Below are 12,500 nucleotides of genomic sequence, written 5' to 3'. Positions count from 1 at the left end.
AGCTGCTTCTGACTACTAGAATAACCCCTCTAAATCTATCACTCAGCAGAGAGAGCTGCTTCTGAGTACTAGAATAACACTCTAAATCTATCACTCAGCAGAGAGAGCTGCTTCTGACTACTAGAATAACCCCTCTAAATCTATCACTCAGCAGAGAGAGCTGCTTCTGACTACAAGAATAACCCCTCTAAATCTATCACTCAGCAGAGAGAGCTGCTTCTGACTACTAGAATAACCCCTCTAAATCTATCACTCAGCAGAGAGCTGCTTTTGAGTACTAGAATAACCCTCTAAATCTATCACTCAGCAGAGAGCTGCTTCTGACTACTAGAATAACCTTCTAAATCTATCACTCAGCAGAGAGCTGCTTCTGACTACTAGAATAACCCTCTAAATCTATCACTCAGCAGAGAGCTGCTTCTGACTACTAGAATAACCCTCTAAATCTATCACTCAGCAGAGAGAGCTGCTTCTGACTACTAGAATAACCCTCTAAATCTATCACTCAGCAGAGAGAGCTGCTTCTGACTACTAGAATAACCCCTCTAAATCTATAACTCAGCAGAGAGCTGCTTCTGACTACTAGAATAACCCTCTAAATCTATCACTCAGCAGAGAGCTGCTTCTGACTACTAGAATAACCCCTCTAAATCTATCACTCAGCAGAGAGCTGCTTCTGACTACTAGAATAACCCCTCTAAATCTATCACTCAGCAGAGAGCTGCTTCTGAGTACTAGAATAACCCTCTAAATCTATCACTCAGCAGAGAGAGCTGCTTCTGACTACTAGAATAACCCCTCTAAATCTATCACTCAGCAGAGAGAGCTGCTTCTGAGTACTAGAATAACCCTCTAAATCTATCACTCAGCAGAGAGAGCTGCTTCTGACTACTAGAATAACCCCTCTAAATCTATCACTCAGCAGAGAGAGCTGCTTCTGACTACTAGAATAACACTCTAAATCTATCACTCAGCAGAGAGAGCTGCTTCTGACTACTAGAATAACCCCTCTAAATCTATCACTCAGCAGAGAGAGCTGCTTCTGAGTACTAGAATAACCCTCTAAATCTATCACTCAGCAGAGAGCTGCTTCTGACTACTAGAATAACCCTCTAAATCTATCACTCAGCAGAGAGCTGCTTCTGACTACTAGAATAACCCTCTAAATCTATCACTCAGCAGAGAGCTGCTTCTGACTACTAGAATAACCCCTCTAAATCTATCACTCAGCAGAGAGCTGCTTCTGACTACTAGAATAACCTCTCTAAATCTATCACTCAGCAGAGAGCTGCTTCTGACTACTAGAATAACCCCTCTAAATCTATCACTCAGCAGAGAGCTGCTTCTGATCACTAGTATAACCCTTATAAATCTATTTAAATTGGAATCCCTTTGCCCTTGATCAAATATTAAACTCTTAAACTCTTTCAGATTATTGTGAATTTGAATCTGGTGATTCAGTGAGTGTTTTGTCATCTAGCTGTCTCATTCCATTGAGAATATCTAATGAATTTGAAAGCATTTCCCTGTCGTTGATGATTGTGTCTGTGACTCTCTGTGTTGTTGTGTTGTCCAAGTATAGAGAAGAAGAGTTAACAGAATGTTCTGGAATAGAATAGAACACTTGGAATGTTTCCCTCTGAACTATGAGAGCAGGGTAAACATTTCATCACCTCTAGACGGGTGGTGTCTTTCCCTCTGAACTATGAGAGCAGGGTAAACATTTCATCACCTCTAGACGGGTGGTGTCTTTCCCTCTGAACTATGAGAGCAGGTTAATAAACATTTCATCACCTCTAGACGGGTGGTGTCTTTCCCTCTGAACTATGAGAGCAGGGTAAACATTTCATCACCTCTAGACGGGTGGAGTCTTTCCCTCTGAACTATGAGAGCAGGGTAAACATTTCATCACCTCTAGACGGGTGGTGTCTTTCCCTCTGAACTATGAGAGCAGGGTAAACATTTCATCACCTCTAGACGGGTGGTGTCTTTCCCTCTGAACTATGAGAGCAGGGTAAACATTTCATCACCTCTAGACGGGTGGTGTCTTTCCCTCTGAACTATGAGAGCAGGTTAATAAACATTGCATCACCTCTAGACGGGTGGTGTCTTTCCCTCTGAACTATGAGAGCAGGGTAAACATTTCATCACCTCTAGACGGGTGGTGTCTTTCCCTCTGAACTATGAGAGCACGGTAATAAACATTTCATCACCTCTAGACGGGTGGTGTCTTTCCCTCTGAACTATGAGAGCAGGTTAATAAACATTTCATCACCTCTAGACGGGTGGTGTCTTTCCCTCTGAACTATGAGAGCAGGGTAAACATTTCATCACCTCTAGACGGGTGGTGTCTTTCCCTCTGAACTATGAGAGCAGGTTAATAAACATTTCATCACCTCTAGACGGGTGGTGTCTTTCCCTCTGAACTATGAGAGCAGGGTAAACATTTCATCACCCCTAGACGGGTGGTGTCTTTCCCTCTGAACTATGAGAGCAGGGTAAACATTTCATCACCTCTAGACGGGTGGTGTCTTTCCCTCTGAACTATGAGAGCAGGTTAATAAACATTTCATCACCTCTAGACGGGTGGTGTCTTTCCCTCTGAACTATGAGAGCAGGTTAATAAACATTTCATCACCTCTAGACGGGTGGTGTCTTTCCCTCTGAACTATGAGAGCAGGGTAAACATTTCATCACCTCTAGACGGGTGGTGTCTTTCCCTCTGAACTATGAGAGCAGGGTAAACATTTCATCACCTCTAGACGGGTGGTGTCTTTCCCTCTGAACTATGAGAGCAGGGTAAACATTTCATCACCTCTAGACGGGTGGTGTCTTTCCCTCTGAACTATGAGAGCAGGGTAAACATTTCATCACCTCTAGACGGGTGGTGTCTTTCCCTCTGAACTATGAGAGCAGGGTAAACATTTCATCACCTCTAGACGGGTGGTGTCTTTCCCTCTGAGCTATGAGAGCAGATTAGACATTTCATCACCTCTAGACGGGTGGTGTCTTTCCCTCTGAACTATGAGAGCAGGGTAAACATTTCATCACCTCTAGACGGGTGGTGTCTTTCCCTCTGAACTATGAGAGCAGGTTAAACATTTCATCACCTCTAGACGGGTGGTGTCTTTCCCTCTGAACTATGAGAGCAGGGTAAACATTGCATCACCTCTAGACGGGTGGTGTCTTTCCCTCTGAACTATGAGAGCAGGGTAAACATTTCATCACCTCTAGACAGGTGGTGTCTTTCCCTCTGAACTATGAGAGCAGGGTAAACATTTCATCACCTCTAGACGGGTGGTGTCTTTCCCTCTGAACTATGAGAGCAGGTTAATAAACATTTCATCACCTCTAGACGGGTGGTGTCTTTCCCTCTGAACTATGAGAGCAGGGTAAACATTTCATCACCTCTAGACGGGTGGTGTCTTTCCCTCTGAACTATGAGAGCAGGTTAATAAACATTTCATCACCTCTAGACGGGTGGTGTCTTTCCAACTCACGTCAATTAAAGAGACGCTAAAATATCCTGCGTCTCTCAGATTTACTAGCAAAATTTGTCCTCATGTAACATGTATCGTCAAGAGACAGTTGAGTTGTAGAATCTGTCTTTACCCAAACGCTAAGCGGCCTGCATTAGAATGAACACTGAGTGTCTGTGTGAACAGAGCTGTAGTTTTCCTTCCCGCGTAGCTCCCCTCGGCAAGTCAGGGAAAAGGAAGGCAGTGAATTGAAATCCCCAGTCTGTCTGATATCGTGGTACTTGTATTGCCAAATGACTAAGTGTTGTTTTCCACTCTGCTGTTTTCTCCAGGAATCACCTCCCTGGGAGCACAATTCGCCAAACTCCCGAAGGGACTCAAGCATTTAAACTTTTCCAAAACCTCATTGTCACCCAAAGGTAATGACTGGAGTTTCTCACATTCTGACACTTGCATGGAAAACTTGTATTCAACTTCCTTACCATGAACCACAGACAGCTCTCTAATGTTTAACATCCACAGACAGTTCTCTGATGTTTAACATCCACAGGGCTGCTCTCTGATGTTTAACATCCACAGACAGTTCCCTGTTTAACATCCACAGACAGTTCTCTGATGTTTAACATCCACAGACAGTTCTCTGATGTTTAACATCCACAGGGCTGCTCTCTGATGTTTAACATCCACAGACAGTTCTCTGATGTTTAACATCCACAGGGCTGCTCTCTGATGTTTAACATCCACAGACAGTTCTCTAATGTTTAACATCCACAGACAGTTCTCTAATGTTTAACATCCACAGACAGTTCATCAACAGACAGTTCTCTAATGTTTAACATCCACAGACAGTTCTCTGATGTTTAACATCCACAGACAGCTCTCTGATGTTTAACATCCACAGGGCTGCTCTCTGATGTTTAACATCCACAGGGCTGCTCTCTAATGTTTAACATCCACAGGGCTGCTCTCTGATGTTTAACATCCACAGGGCTGCTCTCTGATGTTTAACATCCACAGGGCTGCTCTCTGATGTTTAACATCCACAGGGCTGCTCTCTGATGTTTAACATCCACAGGGCTGCTCTCTGATGTTTAACATCCACAGGGCTGTTCTCTGATGTTTAACATCCACAGACAGTTCTCTAATGTTTAACATCCACAGGGCTGCTCTCTGTTTAACATCCACAGGGCTGTTCTCTGTTTAACATCCACAGGGCTGTTCTCTGTTTAACATCCACAGGGCTGCTCTCTGTTTAACATCCACAGGGCTGCTCTCTGTTTAACACCCACAGGGCTGCTCTCTGTTTAACATCCACAGGGCTGCTCTCTGTTTAACATCCACAGGGCTGCTCTCTGTTTAACATCCACAGGGCTGCTCTCTGTTGTTTAACATCCACAGACAGTTCTCTAATGTTTAACATCCACAGGGCTGCTCTCTGTTTAACATCCACAGACAGTTCTCTAATGTTTAACATCCACAGGGCTGTTCTCTGATGTTTAACATCCACAGACAGTTCTCTAATGTTTAACATCCACAGGGCTGCTCTCTGTTTAACATCCACAGGGCTGTTCTCTGTTTAACATCCACAGGGCTGCTCTCTGTTTAACATCCACAGGGCTGCTCTCTGTTTAACATCCACAGGGCTGCTCTCTGTTTAACATCCACAGGGCTGCTCTCTGTTTAACATCCACAGGGCTGCTCTCTGTTTAACATCCACAGGGCTGCTCTCTGATGTTTAACATCCACAGGGCTGCTCTCTGTTTAACATCCACAGGGCTGCTCTCTGTTTAACATCCACAGGGCTGCTCTCTGATGTTTAACATCCACAGGGCTGCTCTCTGTTTAACATCCACAGGGCTGCTCTCTGATGTTTAACATCCACAGGGCTGTTCTCTGATGTTTAACATCCACAGACAGTTCTCTAATGTTTAACATCCACAGGGCTGCTCTCTGTTTAACATCCACAGGGCTGTTCTCTGTTTAACATCCACAGACAGTTCTCTAATGTTTAACATCCACAGGGCTGCTCTCTGTTTAACATCCACAGGGCTGCTCTCTGTTTAACATCCACAGGGCTGCTCTCTGTTTAACATCCACAGGGCTGCTTGCTGTGGAATCATTTCCCTTTTTGATGTATGAGAGATATATGAGAACAATCAGGTTTGCATGACTTATATTGTTGTTGATATTGTTGTTTATATTGTTGACTATATTGTTTATATTGTTGTCTATATTGTTTATATTGTTGTCTATATTGTTGTTTATATTGTTGTTTACATTGTTGACTATATTGTTTATATTGTTGTCTAAATTGTTGTTTATATTGTTGTTTACATTGTTGTCTATATTGTTTATATTGTTGTCTATATTGTTGTTTATATTGTTGTCTATATTGTTGTTTATATTGTTGTTTACATTGTTGTCTATATTGTTGTTAGGTTCATAGTATTCACCAAAGGTTAAAGCACATTATAAACTGGGTGGTTCGAGCCCTGTATGCTGATTGGCTGAAAGCCATGGTATATTTAAGCAATAAGGCAATGTTGATTGGCTGAAAGCCATGATATATTTAAGCGATAAGGCAATGTTGATTGGCTGAAAGCCATGATATATTTAAGCGATAAGGCAATGTTGATTGGCTGAAAGCCATGGTATATTTAAGCAATATATGGCCAATATACCACAGCTAAGGGCTTTTCATAGGCACAGCCCTTAGCCGTGGTATATTGACCATATATCATAAACCCCTGAGGTGCCTTATTGCTGTTATAAACTGGTTACCAACATAGTTAGAGCAGTAAAAATAACTGTTTTGTCGTACCTGTGGTATACGGTCTGATACACTACGGCTGTCAGCCAATCAGCATTCAGGGCTCGAACCACCCAGTTTATAACAGACCGTATACCACTGGTAAGATAAAACAGTTATTTTTACTGCTCTAACTACGTTGGTAACCAGTTTATGACAGCAATAAGGCACCTCAGGGGTTTGTGGTGTATGGTCAATATACCACGGATAAGGACTGTATCCAGGCACTCCGTGTTGCGTCGTGCTTTAAGAACAGCCCTTAGCCGTGGTATATAGGACACACCCCCTCGTGCCTTATTGCTTAGTGGAGCATCATCATAGGAGAGCAATTACTCAGTGTTCCTCTGTTCACACCTCTGATTAAACTGTTCACACCAACCAGCATGTTGTTAGTAATATAGCCCTAATTAATGACACTGTTACTGCAGAGGGAGGGAGCCTATAGGAACAGCACTGTTACTGCAGAGGGAGGGAGTCTAATGGAACAGCACTGTTACTGCAGAGGGAGGGAGTCTAATGGAAAAGCACTGTTACTGCAGAGGGAGGGAGTCTAATGGAACAGCACTGTTACTGCAGAGGGAGGGAGCCTATAGGAACAGCACTGTTACTGCAGAGGGAGGGAGTCTAATGGAACAGCACTGTTACTGCAGAGGGAGGGAGTCTAATGGAAAAGCACTGTTACTGCAGAGGGAGGGAGCCTCTTGGAACAGCACTGTTACTGCAGAGGGAGGGAGTCTAATGGAACAGCACTGTTACTGCAGAGGGAGGGAGCCTAAAGGAACAGCACTGTTACTGCAGAGGGAGGGAGTCTCTTGGAACAGCACTGTTACTGCAGAGGGAGGGAGTCTAATGGAACAGCACTGTTACTGCAGAGGGAGGGAGCCTATAGGAACAGCACTGTTACTGCAGAGGGAGGGAGTCTCCTGGAACAGCACTGTTACTGCAGAGGGAGGGAGTCTAATGGAACAGCACTGTTACTGCAGAGGGAGGGAGCCTAATGGAACAGCACTGTTACTGCAGAGGGAGGGAGTCTCTTGGAACAGCACTGTTACTGCAGAGGGAGGGAGTCTCTTGGAACAGCACTGTTACTGCAGAGGGAGGGAGTCTCTTGGAACAGCACTGTTACTGCAGAGGGAGGGAGCCTAATGGAACAGCACTGTTACTGCAGAGGGAGGGAGCCTACAGGAACAGCACTGTTACTGCAGAGGGAGGGAGTCTAATGGAACAGCACTGTTACTGCAGAGGGAGGGAGCCTACAGGAACAGCACTGTTACTGCAGAGGGAGGGAGTCTCTTGGAACAGCACTGTTACTGCAGAGGGAGGGAGTCTAATGGAACAGCACTGTTACTGCAGAGGGAGGGAGCCTAATGGAACAGCACTGTTACTGCAGAGGGAGGTAGTCTAATGGAACAGCACTGTTACTGCAGAGGGAGGGAGTCTAATGGAACAGCACTGTTACTGCAGAGGGAGGGAGCCTACAGGAACAGCACTGTTACTGCAGAGGGAGGGAGCCTAATGGAACAGCACTGTTACTGCAGAGGGAGGGAGCCTAAAGGAACAGCACTGTTACTGCAGAGGGAGGGAGCCTAATGGAACAGCACTGTTACTGCAGAGGGAGGGAGCCTAATGGAACAGCACTGTTACTGCAGAGGGAGGGAGTCTCTTGGAACAGCACTGTTACTGCAGAGGGAGGGAGCCTAATGGAACAGCACTGTTACTGCAGAGGGAGGGAGTCTAATGGAACAGCACTGTTACTGCAGAGGGAGGGAGCCTATAGGAACAGCACTGTTACTGCAGAGGGAGGGAGCCTAATGGAACAGCACTGTTACTGCAGAGGGAGGGAGTCTAATGGAACAGCACTGTTACTGCAGAGGGAGGGAGTCTAATGGAACAGCACTGTTACTGCAGAGGGAGGGAGCCTAAAGGAACAGCACTGTTACTGCAGAGGGAGGGAGTCTAATGGAACAGCACTGTTACTGCAGAGGGAGGGAGTCTAATGGAACAGCACTGTTACTGCAGAGGGAGGGAGTCTAATGGAACAGCACTGTTACTGCAGAGGGAGGGAGTCTAATGGAACAGCACTGTTACTGCAGAGGGAGGGAGTCTAATGGAACAGCACTGTTACTGCAGAGGGAGGGAGCCTAATGGAACAGCACTGTTACTGCAGAGGGAGGGAGTCTAATGGAACAGCACTGTTACTGCAGAGGGAGGGAGTCTAATGGAACAGCACTGTTACTGCAGAGGGAGGGAGTCTCCTGGAACAGCACTGTTACTGCAGAGGGAGGGAGCCTAATGGAACAGCACTGTTACTGCAGAGGGAGGGAGTCTAATGGAACAGCACTGTTACTGCAGAGGGAGGGAGTCTATAGGAACAGCACTGTTACTGCAGAGGGAGGGAGTCTAATGGAACAGCACTGTTACTGCAGAGGGAGGGAGCCTAATGGAACAGCACTGTTACTGCAGAGGGAGGGAGTCTCTTGGAACAGCACTGTTACTGCAGAGGGAGGGAGCCTAATGGAACAGCACTGTTACTGCAGAGGGAGGGAGCCTACAGGAACAGCACTGTTACTGCAGAGGGAGGGAGTCTAATGGAACAGCACTGTTACTGCAGAGGGAGGGAGCCTACAGGAACAGCACTGTTACTGCAGAGGGAGGGAGTCTCTTGGAACAGCACTGTTACTGCAGAGGGAGGGAGTCTAATGGAACAGCACTGTTACTGCAGAGGGAGGGAGTCTAATGGAACAGCACTGTTACTGCAGAGGGAGGGAGCCTAATGGAACAGCACTGTTACTGCAGAGGGAGGGAGCCTAAAGGAACAGCACTGTTACTGCAGAGGGAGGGAGTCTAATGGAACAGCACTGTTACTGCAGAGGGAGGGAGTCTAATGGAACAGCACTGTTACTGCAGAGGGAGGGAGTCTAATGGAACAGCACTGTTACTGCAGAGGGAGGGAGTCTAATGGAACAGCACTGTTACTGCAGAGGGAGGGAGCCTAAAGGAACAGCACTGTTACTGCAGAGGGAGGGAGTCTAATGGAACAGCACTGTTACTGCAGAGGGAGGGAGCCTAATGGAACAGCACTGTTACTGCAGAGGGAGGGAGTCTAATGGAACAGCACTGTTACTGCAGAGGGAGGGAGTCTAATGGAACAGCACTGTTACTGCAGAGGGAGGGAGCCTAATGGAACAGCACTGTTACTGCAGAGGGAGGGAGTCTAATGGAACAGCACTGTTACTGCAGAGGGAGGGAGTCTAATGGAACAGCACTGTTACTGCAGAGGGAGGGAGTCTAATGGAACAGCACTGTTACTGCAGAGGGAGGGAGCCTAATGGAACAGCACTGTTACTGCAGAGGGAGGGAGTCTAATGGAACAGCACTGTTACTGCAGAGGGAGGGAGTCTAATGGAACAGCACTGTTACTGCAGAGGGAGGGAGTCTCCTGGAACAGCACTGTTACTGCAGAGGGAGGGAGCCTAAAGGAACAGCACTGTTACTGCAGAGGGAGGGAGCCTACAGGAACAGCACTGTTACTGCAGAGGGAGGGAGACTAATGGAACAGCACTGTTACTGCAGAGGGAGGGAGTCTCTTGGAACAGCACTGTTACTGCAGAGGGAGGTAGTCTAATGGAACAGCACTGTTACTGCTCTCTCTCTCTCTCTCTCTCTCTCTCTCTCTCTCTCTCTGTCTCTCTCTCTCTCTCTGTCTCTCTCTCTCTCTCTCTCTCTCTCTGTCTCTCTCTCTCTCTCTTTCTCTGTCATGGCCTGTAATGAATTGAGTTCCATAGATCCACTTTCGGCATGCTTCAGAATGCCCCCTAAGGCCTGGCATTTATCTGTCTATTGATTGGTTCTCCCAGGAGAGAGGCCAGTTCCTCAGAGTTCACACTGACTTATGGGAGTTTGATTCTGGGCAAGAGAGATCCCTCACTGTCTGTCTAACCCTCTATAGCCAGAGAGATCCCTCACTGTCTGTCTAACCCACTATAGCCAGAGAGATCCATCACTGTCTGTCTAACCCACTATAGGCAGGTAGATTGTTGACAGGCTGTCTAACTCTATAGCCAGGTAGATTGTTGACAGGCTGTCTAACCCACTATAGCCAGGTAGATTGTTGACAGGCTGTCTGACCCTCTATAGCCAGGTAGATTGTTGACAGGCTGTCTGACCCTCTATAGCCAGGTAGATTGTTGACAGGCTGTCTAACCCTCTATAGCCAGGTAAATTGTTGACAGGCTGTCTAACCCACTATAGCCAGGTAGATCTGTGTTTGATGTGACATTGTGCCACTAATAACCCTGGCAATGCTCATGTCCTACAGTATATGTGGCTCTTCACTGTGAGATATGACTGGTTGAGAATCAGGCCATGTGCTGACCTTCCTATTGTCTTCACTGTGTTACCTGGTGGTGATACCTGGTGATACCTGGTGGTGATACCTGGTGGTGTTACCTGGTAGTGTTACCTGGTGGTGATACCTGGTGGTGATACCTGGTGGTGATACCTGGTGGTGATACCTGATAGTGCTACCTGGTAGTGTTACCTGGTGGTGATACCTGGTGGTGTTACCTGTTGTGTTACCTGGTGGTGATACCTGGTGGTGTTACCTGGTGGTGTTACCTGGTGGTGTTACCTGGTGGTGGTGATACCTGGTGGTGGTGATACCTGGTGGTGATGATACCTGGTTGTGTTACCTGGTGGTGATACCTGGTGGTGTTACCTGGTGGTGATACCTGGTGGTGATACCTGGTTGTGTTACCTGGTAGTGTTACCTGGTACTCAATGGCCTTCTCTGTACCCAGGGGTGAACAGGCCTGTATTACTGTACATTATCTCTCTGTCTCTAACCATCCTCTACCCCTCTGTGTGTTGTTCCAGGGGGGAACAGGCCTGTATTACTGTACATTATCTCTCTGTCTCTAACCATCCTCTAACCTGTTCTCTGTACCCAGGCCTGTATTACTGTACATTATCTCTCTGTCTCTAACCATCCTCTAGCCTGTTCTCTGTTCCCAGGGGGGAACAGGCCTGTATTACTGTACATTATCTCTCTGTCTCTAACCATCCTCTACCTTGTTCTCTGTACCCAGGCCTGTATTACTGTACATCATCTCTCTGTCTCTAACCATCCTCTAACCTGTTCTCTGTACCCAGGCCTGTATTACTGTACATTATCTCTCTGTCTCTAACCATCCTCTACCCCTCTGTGTATTTTTCCAGGGGGGAACAGGCCTGTAATAATAACAGGTATTACCTGTTACCTGTACATTACCTCTCTGTCTCCAACCATCCTCTACCCCTCTGTGTGTTGTTCCAGGGGGGAACAGGCCTGTATTACTGTACATTACCTCTCTGTCTCTAACCATCCTCTACCCCTCTGTGTGTTGTCCCAGGGGTGAACAGCCTTGCCCAGTCACTGAGTGCCAACCAGTCCATCCCCAGCACGCTCAGTCACCTGGACCTCTCAGGGAACTTACTGCGGGCAGACGACATCCCGGTAGGTGGCGACATGGTCACATCTGTCTTGGTCACTTCCTTAATAACAGAGTCATAATGGGTAGAGTTGAGAGGAGAAAGGGACGTTTTGTTCATTTGCACAGATATTGAAACAAGACTTAACTGAAGACGGGAGAGATCCAGCGGAACCAGGTTGTCTAGTCTTCACACACCGAGTCCTATTGCGGCGTCTCCCCCTCCTCTGAGCCAGGGAGACGCACACAACCGCAGTCCAAATCACACTGACATCTAGCATCAATCATACCACATCGATTGTGTTCGCTAGTCTCTCTACCCAGCTCAGTGTTGATGCCTGTGTCTCTGTTGCGAGGCTGTACTCAGCTGGGTTTAAATCAGTCATCTGACTCTGTAGGATCACCTTGTAGATCTTGACACACTGTGAGCTACTAGAGACTGATGGGAAGGTTGATGTCAGAGGACAAGTCCTTCTGATTGGCTTAAAGGGTGATGGATTAGAAGCCTTCACTTTCTGAGAATGTCAGGCCTGATGTAGCTTTGTTTAGGGGTTCCCATGGGAACGCATGCCCATACACACACACACACACACACACACACACACACACACACACACACACATCTGATGACCTCAGTGCTCTCAGTATAGCTGTTGATCACAATCTTGAAGGGTCACCCATGACAACCCCTGACAAGAGATACAATGGCCTTCAGAGAAATCACTATACGTTGGCAGGAAGCAT

The 12,500-nt window shown here is 46.7% G+C and overlaps 1 protein-coding gene across 2 annotated transcripts in view; it reads left to right on the top strand.

Moving 5' to 3' along the window:
- Positions 1 to 12,500, top strand: part of LOC110506994 (F-actin-uncapping protein LRRC16A) — a 220,702-nt gene that overhangs the window by 108,588 nt on the left and 99,614 nt on the right. For both annotated transcript variants that reach the window (XM_090186089.1, XM_090186092.1), the window contains exons 12-13: positions 3,812 to 3,898; positions 11,679 to 11,782. In XM_090186089.1, coding sequence (XP_090042215.1) covers positions 3,812 to 3,898; positions 11,679 to 11,782 — 191 coding nt within the window. The remainder of the gene's footprint in view (positions 1 to 3,811; positions 3,899 to 11,678; positions 11,783 to 12,500) is intronic.

This window comes from Oncorhynchus mykiss, chromosome 2 (genome assembly GCF_057628025.1).
Source record: "Oncorhynchus mykiss isolate SJ-2025 chromosome 2, ASM5762802v1, whole genome shotgun sequence".
Taxonomy (NCBI): domain Eukaryota; kingdom Metazoa; phylum Chordata; class Actinopteri; order Salmoniformes; family Salmonidae; genus Oncorhynchus; species Oncorhynchus mykiss.
This window is presented reverse-complemented; position numbering and strand designations above follow the sequence as displayed.